Genomic DNA, 22,999 nt, shown 5'->3' on the forward strand with positions numbered 1-22,999 from the left:
AAAGCTGCTTTAGGATAGTTTATGATAATCTGGTTAAAGCTGTCTAATGAATGCTGAATAAAGCACTGCATCCATAGAAGCTTTTTTCTTTCTTTTCATTCTGGATAATTCTTTTCATTCTGATTAGAATATACACTACTGGGTTCTCTGGGAATTCCTTTTATTTACCTCTGATGCCTCTGCCCACAAACCCAAGTCCTTCAGTAAAAAGAAATCTAAACATTAAGGATCTGCCTTCACTCCAGATGGTTCAATTCAGGATTGTTTCAGTCTGAAACAATCAGAAAAGGTGAATGTACATAACATAGGAGATTAAACACATCCTGACTTTATCCCCTCCCACTTTATCTACTGTGTCTGCTCTGATGCTCCTTGACCCAGGTGTGCTGATGGAATTCACTATCTTGGCAGGAAACTAATGCAGCAGAGAGATTGTACTGGAGGGAAATAAACCCCTGCAGCTGCCCAGCTGGGGTGACCTGCTGGAGGCAGCTCTGGAGTCCTGCTGGACAGTGAGCTCTCCATGACCAGCAGAGTGTCCTGGTGACCCAGAATGCCAACAGGACCCTGGGGTGCACTGGGAAGAGCATTTTCAGCAGGTCAGGGAGTGATTCTGCCTCTCTGCTCAACCCTCTGAGGCACCTCTGGGCTGCTGTGTCCAGCTCTGGATCCTCAGGACATGGAGCTCCTGGAGCAGATCCAGCAGAGGCTGCGGAGCTGAGGAAGGGCCTGGAGCATTTCTGTGCCCAGGAAAGGCTGAGGGAGCTGGGGCTGCTCAGCCTGGAGAGTCCCTGTGTGCAGGGAGGTCGGAGCAGGGCCAGGCTCTGCCCTGGGGCCCAGCAGTGGCACCAGAGGAACGGGCAGGGACTGAGCCAGGAGTTGCCCCTGCACAGGAGGCAGAACTCTGCCCTGGGCAGTGCCTGAGCCCTGGAACAGATTTCCCAGATGTTTCCATGCCTCTCCTCCTGCTGTCACCCATCCTAGCAGACTCAGCTACCAGAGACAGGTCAGCACAGGTTTGTCTCTCTTTCTCCTTGTAAATCTACAAAGCAGGCTTAGTGCTGCTGCTGCAGCAAAAAGCAACCTAACAGGAAAACATCCATTAATTCATGTGCTACAACAAAAAATCATGCTTGAAATGTCTGTGACTGTTTAGAAAGATGGGAACAGAGAACATGGACTTCACTATTACTAATCTTAATAAAGGACATTCAATCCTGCATAGCATGGGGGGTGGAACAGCTGCCCACTCTGCAAAAGGGTTGAATCTCCTGTAAAAAGGGGTTTAAATTTTAGGTGACAGCTATTTAGGTACACAAACCCATTCTCTTCTCTCAGTGATGTGGCTGACTTGCCCTTTTAGCAGATAAGTAGGAACAATGCTGGTCTAAAGAACTTAAACCAGACAGACTCCCAATGCCCACAGAGAAAGAGCAGATGTCACACAGACAAGGGAGTGTAAAAAAATAGAAGTTGAGAATACATGATTTAGAGACAGGTAAAATTTGCAGTGAAGTAAAAAATGTGGCTGAGTTTGCCAGTCACGGGATTCTGAATCACAGACCTGTTACAACAGTGCCTAAGAGAACCAGGGAATTTCTGTCTTGAAAACTTAGAAGATTTCCAGCAAAATATTATTACAACAAAAGCCCCATGTCTTGATTTTAAAGAGACTGCATAATGCCACCCATGACTCATCAGACCCCATTAGTAAATGCTGAAAAGGGAAATAAATCCCATAAAGCAAAACCATAAGCTAATAAAGTGCTGACAGACTTCAAAGGGATCCCTTATAAAACAAAATGTCAGCTATAAAGTAAAAGTGGCGATTGCACAAAAAAGGTTTCATCAATATATTGTCTAACAGCCATAGTCATCATCATCAATTAGATGGCTTTTTTTAAGTTTCATTTTTTATTTAAACTGTAAAACTGTAAGAAAGAGGCACAACACCCTCAATTTAAGTTGCTGCAACACTATTTTTACCTACCTGTCACCTTAATTTTCAGATACAATTTCAGAGGGGAGCTGCTGTTTGCATAATCCATTCAAATACTTAATAATAAAAGCACTGTAATAAAACTACTTAAGATTTAATTATTATTTTAACTACAATGCTTTGTCAAGGGTGGAACTCCACTACTTTCAGTGATCTAATCTTCCCTCTGTACTAAGTGTGCCCAAGATTTAAGTTCTCATTATCTGTAATCGAATTGGGTACAGAAAAAATAAAGGACATTAGGATTAAATAAAACTTAAATAAATCCATATGAACCTTGAGATAAGTTGAAAGTTTGCAAAGGAACTGGAAAGCAAAAGCACAATAAAGACACAGATAAAATGGTTTGCTTTATTACAATCAACCAATGAAGGCAAACTATGCAACCATTAATTAATTAATTAAGGTGCCCATATATGTAAATACCTGAATTTATTGTTCCCACCTGCTGCTACCCAGAAAATACCAACTAATCCTGAAATAGGATAAAATTCCAATCAACAGCACCTTTACTTTTAATGTGGAAGCAGCAAAATTGCCCAGGCAGTTGCTCTTCTCCACAAACGAAGCCACAAACAGAGGATTTGGGAAACAAAATGAATTTTACAAACACATCAGTTGTCGTAATAATCCATACTGAAATGTCACTTTGAGGTTATGTTCACACAGGAGGATCAGCACTACTGGAAAGGATAAAGAATGACATTGTAACACAGTCAAACAATTAACAACTCTCATGGAAAACATGCAGGAAGGGAGAAAATTATCTGTATTTTCACTATTTCACATAACAGATCAATTGGGAAGGTATTTAACAGAACCACTTGTACCTGGAAACGCTGCAGCTGTTTTCCCCAGCAAATTAAATCAGCGCTGAAGGCTGGACTGTGCTCTCTGGCACACTCATATCTCTAAACCCTTTCAGTTTCCAAACCAGAGCAGCGAATCCAAAGTGCCCGTGGAGCAGAGCAGCTAAACCCTGCCTCGTGCTGTGGGATTGTCTGGCTGAGCATCAGCTGTGCTGGCCAAACCCTGGCCCCTGAACAATGCCAGGGGTGGCATTCTCGTGACCAGGGACATTTTCTGGGACTCTGTCTCCCCAGCACTCACACACAGGTTTGATTATCTATGTGTGGCTCCTCCTATGTACCACATTTTTAGAGTCATAACTGATGGTGATAAAGTTTTTCCTCAACACATGGCTGTGTTTTCCTCCAGTGAGGAAAAGTTGAGAGAATTGGGAATGCTCAGCCTCATGGTGGCCTTCCAGTGACTGAAGGGAGCTCATGGGAAAGATGAAGAGAGACTTTTCACAAGGGCCTGGAGGAGCAGGACAAGGGGGAATGGCTTCAAACTGAAACAGAGCAGGGTTAGATTGGATATCAGGAAAAAAATCCTTCCCTGCGAGGGTGGTGAGGCACCCAGGGTGCCCAGAGAAGCTGTGGCTGCCCCTGGATCCCTGGAAATGACCAAGGCCAGGCTGGACAGGGCCTGGGGTACCCTGGTTTAGTGGAAGGTGTCCCTCCCTGCCCATGGCACATTTCTTGCCATCTCTGATCAGATGGAACCATCTGCCAGTTCATCCTCTAAAGTTTAATACTAATATTAACAGGGGGGAATAAAGGGCTTCAGAATAAGTGAGAGGGTCTGCCCTAACAAAATAATTACAGTCTAAACCTGCACAAAGTCTGATCAACAATTTTGGTACAAAGGCTACATTTAGATTTTCCACAGATCCAGCAATAACAGAAGACTTTAAACCTTGTTTAAAGGTTAACAGCAGCAGTTGCAACAATTGTACAAAATGCAGATTCAGGAGTTGTCAGGAGTTCAACTCTCTGCTGGTCCTTTACAAAGTTCGTCTTTTAAACATCTCATTTGAAGGTCAAGCAACCACTTTTCAAACCAAAGCAACAGTGAAAAGAGTGGCAATGACTATTTAATTTATTTCACTCAATTTTGAACAACCCAGATATTTGATAACTTTATTTTAAACTGTGTTGCATGACTGAATAATCCAGATGGGCAAATGATCGGGGAAATTCTGGGCAACTTAAACTCATGCAGCAGTGCACAAATGATGAAATGCAGCTTTGCCACCTTCCTTGGAACCATTTATATTTTCTTATGTTATTGACACCTTGTATTTTAACCTAAGCCTTGAAAAACTCCACTCCAAAATTAAGAATTTTCGTCAGTTTCTTTACAGTATCACCTAGAACTGGGACTAGAGTGACAGAAAAGGAAATTTCATGATGATGTAAGTGTGAACCCAGGGAGAAGTCTAAAGAGAATTTCACATCCAAAAGCAGGGTAGATATAATTGTGATAATGCTCACTGTGACATTTGACTTGTTGGTGCCCAGCCCCCAAACTGCAACCTCCTGCTACAAAGCACGGGATGAGTTGAGTAATCCAGCTTAAAACAGAATTCCAACCAGCCTGCACAAATGCTGAAAGAAAGGTGTAACTTTTGTGCTGTCCTTTACCAGGATTCAAACCTGTAAATTCTGGTGAGGGAACAGTGCTCAGGTCAGATAATGATTCACAAAATCTTCTAGAGACAACTAGGAGTTCTTTTTTTTAAAAAACAAGAGTGAAGCTTTTTCCTGAAAACCCAGTAAAAATAGAAGATCACAGCAGAACCTTTCTCCACAGAATTCTTTGGAATAAGAATAGTTCAAAAGTTAGAGCCAGGTGCTGCTGATATTTCCTGTGCACTGGGAGAGACAAAAATAAGATTTGAGACACTTAGGCCCCTACATCTCCATTCTTTAAAGCAGTCCCTTAACAACCTGATGTCCAGCTGCCAGTGCCTTGTTCTGGGAAATGAGACGCAGCCTGGAAAATCTTGAGGTTGAGAAAAGTACCTGCTGCTAGAAAATGGGGAGAACAGCTTCTCTTCTTCCTTCTCTCTATAAATCAAAGTGCCCACAGCTGCTTGTTTTTGCAGAGCTGAGTTCTTCTGAAACATTTCCCATGCCACTTTGATAGAGAAATACTCCAGAGTCCTGCTAGGCCTCTTTATTCCTCAAGTAACACATTGTTCCCTTTTTGGGGCTCCTTTGTCTGAACAAACTCAAGATTTTTCTGTTCCAATGCTTAATTTTCCACAATGCCCACCCAAAGGGCTGTTATATTGGCACAGGAGCAAAGACAGGAAATAAACCTCCCTCTGATTAGGAAAAAGTGACCTGTTCTACTTTAAAACTGCAAAACATTGGCAAAGCAACAGCAGAAAGGCAAATCCATGTTTTAATTGCTGTGGCAAAGAAAGGAACACAAGGCCTTCTCCAGGGATGTCGCTCATGGCAGTTAATTAGTTCAAATGGGAAGAACTAATAGACTTTCTGGGGAAAAAAGCACTTTTGTGTGGTGGCAAAAGAGCACATGTGAGACTTACCAGGGTCTCTAAGCAGTGGTATTTCTCTATTTGCAGTACATTTGCTGCCACAGTTTGAAATAAGGAGCACAGCTCATGACTGGGAGTCTGATGCAATGTACTCACACCAAATGTTAAAGCCACTTGCCAAGTTTTTCTTACTCAAAGCACCCTCCACCAATAAAATGCCTATTTAAATCACCAGGGGAAAAAAAATTGTCTGCACTATGATTTTTCCTACTGCAATCCTACATGGAATGCTGGAGAAGGCAAAGTATGGCAACACTACAAGATGCTTGGTTTTTCTTTTTTTTTTTGCTTATAAATGTACATCCCACTTGTAGCCTAGCAACAAAAGCAGCAGCCAGGGTGAGACGAGCCTGCTGCTGGGGCTCTCTCCTCAAAACAGGAGCCATCTTGGGTGTGTAACTTGACCAGAGACTTCATCATTCTGCACTAAAGCCAGCTCCAGATGTTAGAGGTCCCTGCAGCCAGCTCAGCTCTGTCAGCTTTGCTTTGCCACCTCCTCTCCCTCTGCACGAGGCACGTCCAGAGACACAGCATGTGTTCAGCTCATCTCCACATTCAGGAGAATAAACCTCCTTTGCTAACCAAGGTTAGTGCAACCTCTCATTTCGGTGCTGACTGCTGCAAGCTTGTTTCTGCTCCTTGTGTTTTAACCCCCACCAATAAACTGCAGTAGCTCTGGCTCTACCCCAGGTGTGTTCATGGCTTCTGTACTTTTCTCTATTTCATTTATCTTTTTCTATCCAGGTGATATTTCAATTGCACATTGGTACAAAGCCAATCTTCACCCCACCCAGCAGTATAATAATAATATATTATTTATAATTCAATAATTTAAAAAAATTATTAATACTCATATTTAAAATTCTGTCTCTGACTACCAGGTGTCTGACCTTGGAGTTATCTGGCGATTTCCTCCCCTGGAAATGATGATCCTGCAGCAGGGAGCCTTGTCTCTTGCAGGCCTGGAATCTGTGCCGCTGTCACACAATCCCTGTGACACAGACAGCGCTGCTCAGGGGACAGCGAGAGGACAGGGACAGGTTTTGGGAGCTGTTACGTGTGCAGGGAGGAGGGGGCTGTGACAGCCCCACACTGCCAGCGTCCAGCTCACACAAGGACAGGGTGGCACATGGGGCTGGGACCCTGGGGAGGTGACAGGGGTGACACACACTGAGCTAGGCCCCGATGGAGGGGATGGGTTGGCACATGGGGCTGGGACCCTGGGGAGGTGACAGGGGTGACACACACTGAGCTAGGCCCCAATGGATGGAAGGGATGACACATGGGGCTGGACCCCTGTGGAGGGGACAAAGCGACAACACGGATCAGGGGCTCTACAGGGTAACGGAGGTGGGGCTGGGTCCCTGTGGAGGGGCCTGGGGTGACAGATGGGGCTGTCCCCGAGGAAAGGCTGGAGGAGGCAGACAGGGCTGGACCCCTGAGGAGGAGAGCTCACAAACAGATCAGGGCCTCTGCAGGGGTAACAGAGGTGACAAATGGGGCTGGGCTTCTGCGGAGGGGCGGAGGCGACACGGGGGGGCTGCTCCCTTGTGAAGGGGACAGAGGAACACAGGGCGCTGGGTCCCTGTGGAGGGGACTGAGGTGGCAGATGGAGCTGGGTCCCTGCCTGGTCAGCACAGTATACGGCACTTGGGAGCGCCACCGGCTCCTCCGCCCATCCCCGGCCGCAGCCCATCCCCGCGGGCACTGCCCGGCCCCGGCCCCGCTACTCACCCGGCCCCGGCCCCGGCCCCGGCCCCGCGCCGCGCTGGCCCCGCTGCCCGGAAGAGCCTCGCTCGCTCGGCGCGGCGGGCGAGGGGCCGGGAGCCGCCGGGGCCGCCCCTCCGCCTCGCTCCGCCCCGCCGGGGCCGGGCAGGGCCGTGCGGGCAGCGCCCGGGGCCGCCCGCGCTTCCTTCAGCCCGCTGCCCCGAAGGCCCGGCTGGGCTCGGGGTGGATCGCGTTTCTCGCACAGTTACTGCTGTTAATTATTTAATGGAGTAAATGTGCTGGCGGGGACCTGCTGGGATCGGCAGGGTCCCGGTGCTGGCCCCCCAGAGCCTCACCAAGCCCACCGTGTGCCGAGAGAGTTTGCCAAACAAACGCTCCTTGTGAGCTCTCTTGGGATTCTCTGTGGAACCCAGCCACCCTGTGAGTGAAGAACCTTTTCCTGATTTTCTCCCCTGACACAGCTCCAGCCATTCTCTCGACTCCTATCCCTGGTTACAGAGGGCAGAGATCGGTGCTGCCCTTCCTGAGGAAGCTGCAGCCCACAAAATCACGGAATCACAGAATCACGGACTATGATGAATTTATGGGACCCTCGAGGATCATCGAGTCCAGCCCCTCAGTACGGCCCCGAATGGCCCATACAGGGACCGCGGTGAGGTCTCCCGTCAGTCTCCTCCAGGCTGCCCTGGACTGGGATTGTTGTTTCAACGTTATTACCAGAAACCCAAGCCACACTAAGCCCCCAAACCTGGCGATGAAGGACAATAAATTGCCACGTGTGAGGACAGCACAGCTCAGGAGGCTGCTCTGAAGGTTGCTCAAGTACGAGGCTTGTCACAGCGCCTGCACCTGAGGGAGGAGATAAAAAGCAGCCAGATAAGGAGTATCCGCATGTCCCTGTCACCCCTTGCTCACACACATCCCTTCCCCAGCCAGGCTCCCAGCCCAGCCCTGGTGTGTGCTGTGGGCATTGGGAACACAGCAGCTCTCAGAGCAGGACATGTCTTCATCTCTATTTCAGCAATTCAAAGCTGCTGGCACCCAGAAATGATGCTCGGAATGCAGCTGTGGAGGAGGAAACCGGCACAGGGACAAATGGTGGCCTCCCCACTGTCATTTTTCTTCTTCCCGTTATTCCCAGAATGGCTGGGCTGCTGCAACAGTAGAAACACTTTGAATTTCAAACCTCTTGGTTTGTTTTTTTTACTTCCCCTGAGGTTCACGTCAGTCCTGTGCAACCTGGAGGAGTGGCAGCTGTGCAAGGAGAAATCCTTCTCTTCAGCTCTTTGGATACAGGACTGACCTCCCTTTCCCTGCTCATTGCTTATTCGTACTGAATAGGAATTTTGTATTAAAAAAGCCATTTTCTATTAAAAAGCCGTGACTCTACCCCGGTATCATGTGTTTGTGGAGTTGTACTTACCAAAGAAAACTTTGCTGTTGATACTCAACTTCATTGAAATTATATATACATATATATATTTCATAAAATAGAATTGTGTAGGCTGGAGTTTGTTTCCAGTTTTTAACTGAAAGCCAACTCAGTTCATGATTTTTAATAAAAAATTAAGAGTCAACTTTCATTCTGACACCGCCATATCCAATCTCAGATGTCTCCTGTTGTATTTCCCCTGTGACTCCACAACTTAAATCTTAGAGATATAAATATGTCAACTGCAGCTGCACATACACCAAGTGAGAGTCCATCATGAAAGAATAAAAATTGGCACTGATATACTTGCACTGCACAACGAAATTTGTGCACAATTTATATATTTCCCTGCTAATGTCTAATTCTTTTGAATCTTGTCAGTCAACTCCCAGTCTCCATGACCAGTGACAGATCCAGCACTGATACATCTGTGGTGGTATCTGGCCATAGCATTTGTTGCTAAAAAACATGGCAATGACTGAGCAGGAAAAACACCTTGTTCAGGAAATGGAAACAGCTGGATGTTGTGCAGAGAAATAAATTAGTTGTTGTTTGGTATAACCGGTGTTGTTTTGTATGGTTTGCATTCTGTGTTCTGCCTGTAATAATTCCTTGTATGCCAAAGATACCAACTTGTAAATCTGATTTAAAACCATATGTGGACTTTTCTTCATGTCACAATTGAAACTCTGCTTGCAGAGTATTTAATGTGGATATACGAATGCCTAAATTCTTTCTCTGAGTCACTACATGCAAAGCTGCATGAGTTAATAGTTTGCTCTGTGCTCAGTGCAGATGGTTTTGAGCAGCTACATAACTTCTCTTTCACTGGACGAGTCATTTCTCCCATTGCTGAGTAACAAATCTGATATTTTGCCATGAATCCTGAGAAGGCTCGAGATGGCTCTGAGCAATCACCAGCAGCTACTCATGAGCTACAAACTGAAAGGCAAATGGGTGAATACGTGTAGTCGCAGGGAATATCTGACCTCTGACTTTGGCTTTCTTCATCTGCACTAATTTTCACACTAAAATGTTTTTGTCTCTATTAAAAATGTATGTCTGGATTAATGAAATAAACCCCACCCCAGCTCCTTTTGAAGCATTCCTTGCAGTTGCCTTATTTCCCAAGGGATATATTAATAAATCCTGCAAACTCCCATGTACATTTGTTGAATTAGGGATGAATTTGACCATCTGCATGTTTCCACCTGGAAGAATTCCCAGACTATATTACAGGGCAAATTCTTCCCTACACTGACGAGAAAAGGAGGATTTCTGTTCCTCCACAATTACTGCCTCATCTAAGAAACAAGCTTTATTGTATTTGCTTTCCTGTATTCCTAAATGAACATTGGTGTATTTTATGTTTTTTCTCCATTTCAAATTAGCCCTGAGAATCAACTGAGTAAATGAAGAGCTGCTGCACATGCTTTTATGAGCAGAAATGTCCAGTAAGTGGCACTGCAGGACCAGGAATTTCAAACCCTGGGTTGAAAACAGTGCAGTCAGAGTGGAGGCAAACGTGCTGGATGTCAAGACTTCTCTGTTCCATGAAAAAAGTAGTTGTAGAGCAGTGGGGAATGATGTGATGGTGTTCCCAAAGGCACATGCAGGCATCTGGGGTGTTTTCAGCAGCTGGATCAGGAATATGATGTCAGGAGCTGGCCTTGGCACCAAGCTGGCTGTTATCAGGGGTTTGCCAGAAGAAAGCAGCAGCATTTCTGGGAATGATTCATTAGCACTCGATGGGAGGTGCCTGTGAAGGCTCTGTGCTGGGTTTTGCTATCAGGAGCAGAATGCAGGACAAGGTGAACCACGGATATCCAGCATTTCCTGTGGTTTCCTGACGTAATATACATTAATTTTATGTAGAAGATTCAAACTTCACACTGGGGCGTTAGTACACTCTGAGGGAGTTCAAGGATTGTTTTTGTAAATGAGCCAGTGATTTCTGTGAGTCTGTGTCAGTGCATCAAAAACCACCACCCTGTTTTCCCAGTCTCAGCTGATGAGAAATAAACAATTATCTTGGGAAATTTGATCAAACAGGGCAAGTAACACAACATTTTTTGGCAATATAAATTGTAATGAAACTCTTATATAAGCCGATAGAGTGTTACTTAAAAAATCACTTAAATGCTTTGGCTCCATCTGCAATATTTGAACTCAGTTCCAGGTTACTCATGCTCTACTAAATTAATGCATACTCAATTTTCCTCTTTCTCTAGATGCACAGTTATATTGGATAAGAATGGAAGGGAATGAAGATGAAAAGCCAATCTGCATTTAGAAGGGACATAAAGCTGTGTTTAAAGGGATAAACCAGCCTTTCAAGGGGATTAGGAAGCCATTTCCTCTATGATGTGGCTATTTTATAAATGTCTAATGTGGGATCATTGCTGCCATGAAAGATCCATGCTAGCTCTCACAGCTCCTTCAAAGAGACCTGACAATTTTTTTTCATCAGCATCTAGGGACCAGATATTGATTAATCCTTTTACTTTCACTCCCTGAGCCTTTCCCATGGTTTTATAAAATAGCTAAAAATATGAGAATGAGGCGTGTCAGCACACCAATGACAAAATCTATCATATATGACAAAACAGGACACCAGAGGACAGCTGGGCACATCACAACACTCAGCAGCACAACCAATATGGAAAACCCCCTGACAATGTGCCACAACGTGGTGGATACACCTGAAAGCTGACAGAAATACCTAGAGAGAAGTGAGAGATTCATAGAGGCAGGAAATTCCTGGAAAGGTATGGAAAATGTCTAGAGAAACACAGGAAAGTCCAGCAAAACTACAAAGAACTCATAGAAAAATGATGGGAAATCCTTAGAAAGGAAAATTGAATTCTTAGAAAGCTGTGAAAGAACCCCAGGAAAGCAAAATGTGAGTTCTGAAAAAGTTGCCTACAAATTCCTAGGAAGCTGGAGGGAATTTTGTGTGAAGTGAGGAGGAATTGCTATGAGGCAGTGGAGAAATCCTAGAAGGAAATGCACAGCTCTTAGAAGGCTGTGGGAAATTTCTAAAGAGCAGATAGGAAATTTTGGAAAGCAGAAGGGAATTCCCATAAACAGTACACAATTACTGGAAAGCATCAGGGAACTTTCTACTGACATGGAACTCGTAGCTTTTAGCCTCTCCTAAATGGAGAGGGCTGGCTTGATGGACTGAGAAGAGGCTCTGGATGCCTGTCTTGGTGGAGCTGAGCCCTGATGAGCTTTGTGGGAAGGGAGCAGGAAGAATTGGCTGCCTTGGAAGGCCCCTGACCTTGGGACAGATGTTGACAAGTGGATAATGAACCTCAGGGAACATTTCCAGCCTGGGAAAGTACAGCCTGTTAGAGACTGTCTCAGCAACAGGGCAGGGAAAAGCCAAGGACATCAAAGCAGGATGCAAAGAGGGAGAAGTTACTCATGTTAGGGGGAAGAAAGAGTTCTGCTTGATGTGGTGGGCCAGGCAGAGAGGCTGGAACAGGATAACAGATCCAGGTGAACCAGGGTGAGAGTGGATTTGGGATAACAGCATAGTTTGGGGCAGTTGGATCACAGGGCTTTTCAAAGGTGTGAATGAAAGTTATGTCAGGAGGAGTGAAGCAGCCCAAGGCTTAGACCTTGGTACAGATTCTTGTGTGGAATATTGTTCCAGTGTTTTATTGAGCTTGGTGGGACGTTTCTGACTGCTGTCAAACCCAGATTATGTGGTTTGACTTTGACAAGGAGCCTTGGAGAAGAGTTTAATCCCATAACCTGAAGGTGGAACAGCAACATTGCAACAACAGCAGGGCTGTGTGGGGAGCTGCAGATGGGAAAATGGTGCCTGAGACAGCAGAGCTGCAGGACTGGCACAGCTGGAGTGGTCTGGTCCTTGCTGGACTGACTCTGTGTGCTGTGGCTGGACCTGCTGTGCTCCATGGGCACCCTGGGGCTGCTCCCCTTGCAGAGAGCCCTGGCTGGGCTCCTCTGGCTCCCTGTGGTCCAGCTCTGAAATGCTGCTGACACTCTTCACTAGGAGCAAGAAGTGATGCCTCTATTTTTTTGGTAAGTATCAGTTCAGTTATCTTTGATCCAAGGATTAGTAGCCTGCCAGTGGCAGGGCTGTGGAGCCTGACCATGCTGGATGTGTAATAATGTGAATTTAATAACCAAATGTAGGGCAAACTTTTGTCTACTTGCTGTGGGTACCAAGCACAAACTTCTTCATCTTATGTCCTGCACCAGAAAACCAAAAAATCTGCTATTAAATAGTTCTGTTAAACATTTCTTCTCCATCCATCAATCAGGGGCTGGGCTGGAATATGCGTAAGGATCTATTTGATGCTGGCACACAGCTCAGGAGTAAATCTGTAAGAGCAGCTTAGGAGGGAGAGTGCCACCTACCAAGCCATCTGCTGAGAAAATGGTATTATCTGCAGTCTCATCCACTGCTGCTAGCAATCACTGTCACACTCATTGGTGAAGAGTTTTGCTGCTAATATATCTATTTGTATTCTTCTCCATCCCCTCAGAGTTAATTATTCCTCAGATTAATTTCATTCTAATGAATCATTCGGTATCGCTGGCTTTATTTCATCTCTGAGATGCTAATTAATATGTCAAAGCCATCTTTAACATGAAAAGTGCTGTCATTTCTCTGTGACTTTTCTTTTGATTCACATATTCAGGTTTTTTTTTCTGAGGGCCTAAAATGTCCAGTGTGGAGTGAAAGAATTAAAGCTGTATAGTAGTAAAAATATGCATATGCAAATAAAGCCTAAATTGGGAGGCAATGGCCCACTCTGTATTTTGTGCTGACTTACTACTTCATGAGCCATTTCACATAGTAGGCCCTTAGCAATCAGCTAAGGCTTTTATATACATGGACTAGAATATAAAATTACAGGACTACATTCAGTCTCTACACTTGTCAGTGAAATTATCAGAAAATTTGAGGTATTTCACATTTGTTGGTGTAGATTAGGTTTTAAAGAAAGAATCTTGTTAGTTTGCTGTGGATTTCCTGGCACTGTTCTGTGCCGCAGGGATGAGGCAGTTGGAGGATGCATTTTCCTTTCCTTAGAGCTTTCCTCTCAGCTATAATTTATTCTCATCATCCTCTGCAGTTTGGCTCTGTACCCACTCTGGAGGGAAGTGTTGGCAGGGCAGCAATCCCTCTCCTGCCCCGTATCTCTGGCAGATGGAAATCCCAGAAAGAAAGGGGGGGAAATTTTAGGTTTCCCTGCTTGAGTGATTTCCAGGGTGATTTAAGATCCAGTAAATGGCCTTTGGATTGGCAGAGCAGGTTGAGCTGCAAGAGGATGGTCACTCCAAGTATTCCTTGTGGGAAAATTTTCTTTCTCTGATCCTGTGGGAGTGAGTGGGTGGAACTGGAAAAACCCCATGAAAAGTCACTGCATGAGCTCTGCAGATTGAATAACACAGTTATTGGCAGTATCACACTGAGTTTAAATTACCCACAGCTCCTGGGGCTGGGGACTGTGCAGGTGACAGCTTCTGCTTGGACCCCTGGCAGCAGGTTTGGTACTTCTCTTTCTTTCCTGTCTTCCTCATCTCTCCAAAAAAGCCATTTTCTTGTAAAATCTGGGGGGAGCTCCAGGGAGATGCAGAGAGGGATCACTGGGGAGGGAGGGAAAGGGGAGCAGAGCTTGAACAGGCTCTGAGCAGGAGGGGGCTGGGAGGAGAGGATGGAACGAACAGAGGATGGTTTTCAGCACTTCTAAAGCCTGTGGGTGACACGAGACTGCCTTTTGAGAGGCTGCCTGATCTCCTGCAGAGCAGAAATCCTTTCTGCAGGTTCCATCTGCTGTGGCCCAGGGCTGCAGTTGGGCTGTCCTGGCAGGGAGTGAGGCTCTGCTGATGCATCAGTGCCTGAGAGGGGAGATGCCAGGGGAGCAGCAGTGCCTGGTCCTGCCCCCTGAGCACCCTGCATCAGTGCATGAGCTCCAGATCCTGGGGAGCAGCAAATAAAAGCAAATCCTTGCCTTTTTATACCCTCCTGCACTACCCTCTGTGTCCAGCCTGAATGAGCTCCCTCAAATGAGTAATTTAAATTCAGAATTTCATACATGGTGCTTCTCTCTGGGCTTTTTTAAATTTTCCTCTTCCCTGCCAGTGTTCAAATTTCCTCACATACTTCACCAGTGACCTGATGCCAAGGGATGCTCTGTGGCTGCCACTGGAAAAATAGTTCACAAGTCAACATGTGCTGTTGTGCTTTCTGAGCACCGATGTGCTTTTTGAGATCAGCCCTGCTGAATCAGGCACTGAGGGCCATCTGCAGTGACTATAATCTACAGTCAAAAAACCAGTGCCCACACTCAAATACTGAATATTTAGGCCTCTTGTTGTCTGCCTTTGGGGACTAGAAATAATTTCTGTCACTGATCCTTTCTCCCTCCTCATGGATCTTTGTCATTCAAGAGTGAGCTTGAGATCCTTGGAGATGTTAGCAGTGTTTTTTGCTCTGTGATTTTTGTAGTCACTACTGTGGTTTTCCTCATGGAATGCACATGATAATATCAATTTAAACAATGTGCTTCACTGATCTTTAAAAGACTTCAGAGCTGTTTGGTTTCCAGGAACCCTTGACTTTTCCAAGAAGGTTACATTGAGGCTAAATTTATCTCAGCTTATTAGTATAACCAGTTATTTACAAATCTGACAGCTCTTTTAGACATTATTTTTGAGAATATGCCTCAGCTGATTTCTTGTTTAGTAAATTCCATTCTTGCAGGCATGAAAAGTCCTCCTGAGGGTGATGTGAGTACAATTTTTATCCACATACTACAATATATTTTGTAAATTCAGCTAACCTTTCTCCAGGTCTAGTGTGGGTACTGTTTAGATTAAAGAATGTCCATCTCTGAATGCAAGATCTGGGATTTGTTCAGCTTGGACTTGGTCTTCCAGTAGCCAATTTTTGTTTGAATTAATCATTTGGATCAAAGTGCTACTCAGTATTTAAATTTTTAAATCTTCATAAGGACCAAGTAGGGCCTTGTCCAACCAGTATCTCCTGGCAGGAGCAGGTGGGAATAGAAACACAAATCTCTCCTTTGCTGCCCATTGCTTTGATTCCAGCAGCAGTCAGTAGTGATTGAAAAACCTTAAATAAAGTTAAGCAGCTGTTTTATGTGGGTACCCAGGGAGAATTTAACAAGCTCTGTGCTTTTTTATGAATCTCCAGGAAACACCTGCACCATCATCCTGTTGCTGACAGTTTCAGGCAAGGCCAGAGCTGGACCAGAGCTGATTCTGCTCACACTGGCTGGGGACAGCTTGGTCAGAGAGCAGAAAAGGAAAAGTGACCCAACACTTGTGTAACTGGCTCCCAGAGCTGTGGAAAACTGCTGCCTAATCCCAGCATTACATTTACCTAAATAATAATAGGGGTTAGTGGATTTTGCTTTTGCTCCTCACCTGGGCATGACTGTCAAGTCATGAAAGTTTTAAAAGCCCATAAATTAGCAGAAGTGACAAATGAGTTCAGCAGGGTGCCCTGGATGAATGCTGGTGTTTGAAACTGCTGAAGGGGCTTTGCAGTCAGGGCTGAGCCAGACCTCACATTCAACCCTGGACTGGGCACACAAACTTAGGGGAGAGACAGAAGAGAGGCTCTGGCTTCTGAACTGATGCTTGAATTGCCAAGAAAATAAGGCCTGTGAGAGCCTTACAAGCTGCTGTGAGTAGTGATCCAAAAGCATTTTTTAAATGTCAGATTTAAGTGAAACCCTCACTCATATCAGCAGCATTGGGTTCTTCCAAAGCTGAGCCCAGCCTCCCCCCCAGGAAAGGCCACTCCGTGGTAAAAACGAACTGAAAAGAAGAGTTCACTGGATGAGCTGATAAGCAGATGCTTGAGAACAGACTTTTCTCTCCTCTGCAATGTGTACCTCAGTATTTCTCTCCAATATGCCTCAAAAATTTTGCTTTTTGGGCGATTGCAAGTTGTGATTTCTCCTGGAATAATCCAGGATGGCTGTGGTTGAAAGTCAATTTAGAAGAGCCTCTGGAAGTTATTGCAAATAAAATCAAGTGTGCTCAGTGGCTTCTTCTGCAGGCAATGTTTCCTTCAGCCCAGGGTTTCTATGGAAAAGCAGGAACGTGCTGCCTTTGCAGCAAATACTTATCATGCACTAAACCTCACTTGTGTGGAGCTTTAAGAACAGGAGACAATAGAAGAAGGATCTTGAAAATAGAAAAAGAAAACTCGCAGTGAGTTTCATTGGAGATCTCGATTACCAAACAGCACAGGATTCATTTTCTTGTCTATTTTCACCCTCCTCTGGGGATGAATGATGATTAAAGGACAGGATAATAAGCAGGGGGAGGGCGGGATGAGAACTTGGTGAGAAGCAGTAAAAATTTATAAAAAAAGAAAGAGAAGGGGAAAGGAAAACAAGTGTTTCAGTTAACTAGTCAATGTTAGCTTAGCAGTGTGTTTGTTTTAAGTGACATTATGAGAAATAGATGGCTCAAAAGCAACTTCACAAGAGCTGGACTCCACAGAATTTATGTTGACAACTTATTAAGAGTATTTGTTCTTCTAGTACGTTTTTAAACCTCCCTGTGATGTGTTTTATATTTATCTCCTGATTTTTTGGGGGGTAAGATTCCTGTGCAAAGGCTGCAAACCAGCATGCTCATCTTCCCCTGCCTGTTGCAGCTAAGGTAAGCAAAGAAAGACCCTTTTGTAAACAGAATGATTTGAGTAATAACCACTCCGGTTTTGGTGCTCACTACCGAGCGGGGCGGGGGACTTTGCCAAGAGGTTTTGGAAGTTTTGGGTCTGCTCGGACGGGCTTTCCCTGCCCTCGGGGCTGCCCCGCTCGGGGCAGTGTTTGTGTCCCGCACGATGCACTCGGGACGCGGAGCTGCCCGCGGCTTTTCCCCGCTCCCTGCCCGCAGGATGCCGATGCCGGCCGCGGTGTCAGCCTCGGGGCCGGGCTGGCAGCGGCGTGGGACGCTGTCCCCGCTCCGTGCCCACCCGCGGCCGCCCAGGAGAGGGAGCCCGGCGGCCGCGGCTGCGCCGGGAGCCGGGGGCTGCGCCAGGCGGGGGGGCGGCGCACGGAGCGCTGCCCCGGCCGAGCCCCCAGCCCCGGCCGCTGCCCCGCCGTGCCGGCAGCGGCTCCCGAGCGTGCTCCGGGCTCTCTCCGCTGCCCCGGTGGCGCTGCCTCGCCCCGCGGCCCCTCCCGAGCATCGCCCGTCGCGGAGGCGCGGGGCCGGTACTCACGGTCCGCAGCAGCGCACCGAGCGCGGCTCGGGCAGAGTAATCCCGGCTGCGCTAAACTCCACGGGAGCCGCTCCCGGAGCCCCGCTCTGCCTCTGGCCCCGGCTGCCCGGGACGTTGTTCCCCAGGAAGGCAGGAAAAGCTGCCCAGAAGAAGCGGCGCCCGACCGAAGATGTTAGAGGAGGCGAAGGGGGGTGGCTTTTTGCCCGCTGCGTGCCTCCGTGCCTGTCATTCCCTTGTGTTAATCCTTTAGGAAGGAGTCGCCAGGCAGACAGAGCGTTCCTGGAGGGGCGATGCTGCCGAGCCCTGCCCCGGGCAGAAGGAAGCAGCCGGGAGATGCGCGGCCCGGGGCGGGCAGCGGGAGAGTGTGAGGAGCTGCCTCCGCCTGCGCCTTTCCGAGAGGGAAAAAGCATGGTGAGAGCTGGACCCGATCCCTGGAGCGCGGCCCCGCTGAGCGGGAGGTGGGATTATTCCGGAGTAGTTATGGAGAGCTATAACTTGGCAGCGGAGTGTTAAAGCGACTTGTTCCTGCTGGGAGAGGAACCCACTGCGGGCACCGCCGGCGTGGTGGCCGAGGGAAGGTCACTCGGGTCCTTCTCCTCCTCCTCTCGCCTCTTTCTTCATCCGGCAAACGACCAAGGGAAAAACTGGTAATCGGTTCTTGCCAGCGTTGGGAATACCGTGCCTTTTGCCTGGGATGATTTGCCCTGATGTGCCGCCTCAACGGGATGTACAAAGTGCGACTGGGACTGATCCGGCCAACAAAGTTTGCAGAGTGATCAGCAGGGGCCGTGGGATGGAGGGAGCTGGGCACACACCAGCAGGGTCCGTCACACACGGTCCGACGGCACAGACCTGCTGCTCCCCTGAAAAATAACTCCTGGTGGTCCAACTCTTACTGCTCCCCTGCCAATTTGCACTTTCAGGGAAAAAAAACCCCACATACACGATGCAATGCAGTGTTCCTGTGTTGGTTTTGTATATAAGATTTGCTATGCAATTCCAAAACTAAAAGAGGAGGAGACACGGCCCTGCGTCCCAGAGCAAACAGGGAATCAGAGGTGAAAGGTAGGAGCCAGCATTTCTTGTTTAAATCAAACGAAATAACCTGAGCTACTTCTTACTGAAAACCTTTAAAACACACCTACTGTATGTTTATTTATTTTGTCTTGGAAATGTAAAACAGTTTGAAACAAAGTGAAGGTTTGCTTTCTGATACTGCCAAGAAACAGAGTGAGAACTGGTGCCTTTTGTAACAGGAGTGTAGCGAGGAGGAAGGATGGAGTGTTTAATCAGTGAGACATTTAGGGAACCAGAGAAAAGGCATCTTGTCTGATACGCTTCAGTAAATATGAAGGGCTGGTGCAGTGGACACTGGAAACACTCGATCAATAGTCTATTTAAGTGGGAATAGATGCAAGCATGGAAAAGTGATTGCTTTGCTGTGTGTGGGGTGTGTTTGCAGAGGACGGCAGCAGAACGTTTACAGGTGAGCTGTCTGAGTTAGGCTGCTCCATGCCGGGGTGGTGCAGTGTGTTTCTGAAGGGATTGCTAAAAACCCTCTGTTTGTAGGGTGGACTGTGTTTGTGCATTTTCAGTTCCTGCCCACAGAGCTTTCAGGATGTTGTTCAGGATGATTCAAAGAGGGTGAGGTCTGTCTGGGGGCGAAGGGACTGTAGGAAAAGACCTTTGCTCTGTTTGGTGATGAGTAATTAATGGCCGTCTGATCTCTCTGATCTCTGCAAGGAGAGGAGTTGATGTCATCATGAAAATCATGATATGATTTTCCCTCAGGAGAAACTATGACTTGGAACGACACCACTATGGACGGGGAAGGGTTGCTGGTGGAAAGGGACTCCTCTTCCTTTCGGATCCTTACGGGCTGCTTCCTCTCGCTCCTGATCCTCTCCACGCTGCTGGGGAACACGCTGGTCTGCGCAGCTGTCATTCGCTTTCGCCACCTCAGGTCCAAGGTCACCAACTTCTTTGTCATCTCCTTGGCCGTGTCAGATCTCTTAGTGGCAGTTTTGGTCATGCCTTGGAAAGCTGTGGCCGAGATCGCCGGTTTCTGGCCTTTTGGTTCATTTTGCAACATCTGGGTGGCCTTTGATATTATGTGCTCAACAGCCTCCATCTTAAACCTCTGTGTCATTAGTGTGGACAGATACTGGGCCATCTCCAGCCCGTTTAGGTACGAGAGGAAAATGACCCCCAAGGCAGCCTTCATCATGATCAGCGTGGCATGGACATTGTCCGTGCTGATCTCCTTCATCCCAGTGCAGCTGAACTGGCACAAGGCTACAACCACGAGCTTTTTGGACTTCAATGCCAGCTTAGAAGGTGTAAGCATGGACAACTGTGATTCTAGCCTAAACAGGATGTATGCCATCTCCTCTTCTCTAATTAGCTTCTACATCCCCGTGGCCATCATGATAGTCACCTACACCAGGATATACCGGATTGCTCAGAAGCAAATCCGGCGCATCTCGGCTCTGGAGAGAGCAGCAGTGCATGCCAAGAACTGCCATAACCCAGGTGGCAACAGGAGCAGCATGGACTGCCAGCAGCCAGAGAGCAACTTCAAAATGTCCTTCAAGAGGGAAACAAAGGTGTTAAAGACCCTCTCTGTGATCATGGGGGTGTTTGTGTGCTGCTGGTTGCCATTTTTTGTGTTGAACTGCATGATTCCCTTCTGCGAGCCCACCGAGCCCTCCAAGGGAGCAGAGGCTTTCTGCATTAATTCCACCACCTTTGATGTTTTTATATGGTTTGGATGGGCCAATTCTTCCCTCAACCCCATCATTTATGCCTTCAACGCTGATTTCCGCAAGGCATTCTCCACCTTGCTGGGCTGCTACAGGCTCTGCCCCCTGGCTGGCAATGCCATCGAGACTGTCAGCATCAACAACAACGGGGCCGTGGTCTTTTCCAGCCAACACGAGCCCAAAGGGTCCAGCCCCAAAGAGTCTAATCTGGTTTATCTGATTCCACATTCCATTATCTGCCCGGAAGAAGAACCTCTTAAAAAGGAAGATGAGGAGGGTGAACTGTCAAAGACCTTGGAGAAAATGTCTCCAGCACTGTCGGGTATCTTGGATTATGAAGCTGATGTTTCTTTGGAAAAGATCAATCCCATTACACAGAATGGGCAGCATAAAACCTGAACAGTAAGGTTTACTCAGCAAGACCTAATGGTGTATATTGTAGTAATCTTTTTTTGGGAAAAAAAAGATGTACGAGATTTTTTGGTAAGAACCTAAGCTCTAAGGGAGAAAAATGCACATTTACACCAAGGCTAGAATTAATTTTCCTGGCATTCAGAGCAAATTTAACATTTCCAACAACAAACAGAAAAAGATACTGGAAATTGGTTATAAAAAAGGATGCTAAACTGTACTGTTCACCCTGAGGAAAATCTACAAATTTAGATACAGTGCAGTTACAAAGAAAGTGTTGCTTCTTCTCTGTACAGAGAAACCAATTTCTAGGTAAAAGTGAGGCAAAAGATAAATGTTGAGTATTTAATGTTTACTAGAAGTTAAAAGATTGCTTTGTCTTGTGATAGTGGGTGTTAACAGGTCCTAATTAATGACTGAGGGATTGTAAAGGTAGGTAGATGCCTTCTTAAAATTATTTCTGACAAATAATTGAGCCTTATAATGAGAATGGTTATTTTTAAAGCTTTGGGAGGTAATATGTTGATACTGGTTTTATTTATTTATTGTTTTAAATTGATATTTTTCATATGTTATAACAGATCTAGCTTTATTTATGTTATTTAAGATGTTTAAATAATGGGATATTTTTGGAGTGTCATAACTGCATTTTGACCAGTCAACCAGTCAGCACTTTATTACAAGCTCTGATAGTCTGGAGAGCTGGTGAGGGGAATTGAGGAATGTTAAGGAGCTCAGCAAGAAATGAAGGAATCAACAGAACTGATGCTGTGTGGAGTTGGTTTGCTTGTGGGCTTTTTTTATTTTTAAGTGGGATTTCTTTCAAAAGATAGGGCCAGAGTTGACTGAGTTGCAAATTCTCTTCCCTTATAGAAATAAAAGAAATTGCTGCTATTTATTTTTAAAAAGTTTCATGTTTCAGAGACTTTGCTAGAATGTCAAGTTTGTGGATCTGTAAATACCTTAAATATGACTACAACCTTAAGAAGAATCCAATTTGGGAAGGAAAGCTTCTTAGATAACAATTCTTAGTATATAGTGTTTTGTATTTATGTAAGATAAACAGCTTTCTCAGACTTTTCTTATTTCAAGTCTTGGATATCTTTTCTGAACAAACACACTGGGTTACAATGGCAGGAAGGATGCCAAAATCTGGTTATCCTGCAGGACCACCTGGACCCTGCTGTCTGTCTGCTCCTCTGTCACAGTCAGAGTTAAAACCTGAGGTCCCTGGTGCTTTACCCTGGGACCTGGGAGGACGTCACAGTTTAGTGACTGCCATGTCAATACTCCAATCTATAAGGAATTGTGGCCTCACTACCATTTGGAATTAAAACATTTCTAAACACGGCTGGAACTGCAGCCTCCGTCTCGAAATCCTCCTGTGAACTCCAAAAAAGTTGCCAATGTTTAATTAAAAAATCCTGCTACTTTGCCACTGTCCTTCCCTGCTGCTTTCCCTCTGTAATGCCAAAAGCAATCAGTGAGCATTAGCAACAGGAACATTGGGTGTTAATATTCAGCAGCATTCAAAGGAATCCATTTCTTTTCTAAATGGGAGAAAATACCCTTTGGAACAACTTTTTCGTAACATATATCACAACAAATGTGTTGTCAGGAAAAGAGAACTGAGAGGAAAACAAAAAATTAAAGTCTAACAAACTATATACATCCTGCATCAGGTCTGTGTATTTATGTATTGTGAATGTTTTCATAATTTTATTGCCTGTATGCTGCTTTCATACATATAATAAAATTATTTTGTGAACAGAAGGTCAAATAAAGCAATCTACATTGCATTTATTAAATACCTGCTGGTTTTTGGCAGTTGTATTGATCGTGTTAAAGGGAAGGATGATTCCTTTATTTTACCATTTGCCCTTATTTGGGATCACACCCATGAGGCAGATGGGAATTTCTGTTAAAAGCAGAGGAAAACCTCCTTACTAGAGACCAGTGAGCCCTTGCTCTGAACTAGGATTTGAAAGCAGTAAAAGCAATGTGGAAACAG

At 45.9% G+C, this 22,999-nt stretch overlaps 2 protein-coding genes across 4 annotated transcripts in view; one reads left to right on the top strand and one right to left on the bottom strand.

The window, feature by feature from the left end:
* The window catches only part of SFXN1 (sideroflexin 1), a 32,935-nt gene extending 14,747 nt beyond the window's left edge, over positions 1-18,188 (bottom strand). The window contains exons 1-3 of one of the 2 annotated variants that reach the window (XM_030957256.1): positions 17,816-18,188; positions 7,888-7,988; positions 6,302-6,402 (exon numbers count right to left, since the gene is read on the bottom strand). The gene's annotated coding sequence lies outside the window, so the exon portion shown is untranslated. Of the gene's footprint in view, positions 1-6,301; positions 6,403-7,145; positions 7,245-7,887; positions 7,989-17,815 lie in introns of those variants that run through there. The other variant, XM_030957254.1, reaches the window with a different exon arrangement.
* On the top strand, positions 17,154-22,760 carry DRD1 (dopamine receptor D1). Of its 2 annotated transcripts, none has more exons than XM_030957253.1 (2): positions 17,154-17,253; positions 19,607-22,760. In XM_030957253.1, exon 2 carries the CDS (start codon positions 19,615-19,617, stop codon positions 20,974-20,976), a length of 1,362 nt encoding a protein of 453 aa, XP_030813113.1. In that variant the 5' UTR covers positions 17,154-17,253; positions 19,607-19,614; the 3' UTR covers positions 20,977-22,760. The 2 variants fall into 2 exon arrangements, with proteins under 2 accessions (XP_030813113.1, XP_030813112.1); XM_030957252.1 differs by lacking the exon at positions 17,154-17,253 and adding an exon at positions 18,745-18,880.
* Positions 22,761-22,999: the final 239 nt, after the last annotated feature.

This window comes from Camarhynchus parvulus, chromosome 13 (genome assembly GCF_901933205.1).
Source record: "Camarhynchus parvulus chromosome 13, STF_HiC, whole genome shotgun sequence".
Taxonomy (NCBI): domain Eukaryota; kingdom Metazoa; phylum Chordata; class Aves; order Passeriformes; family Thraupidae; genus Camarhynchus; species Camarhynchus parvulus.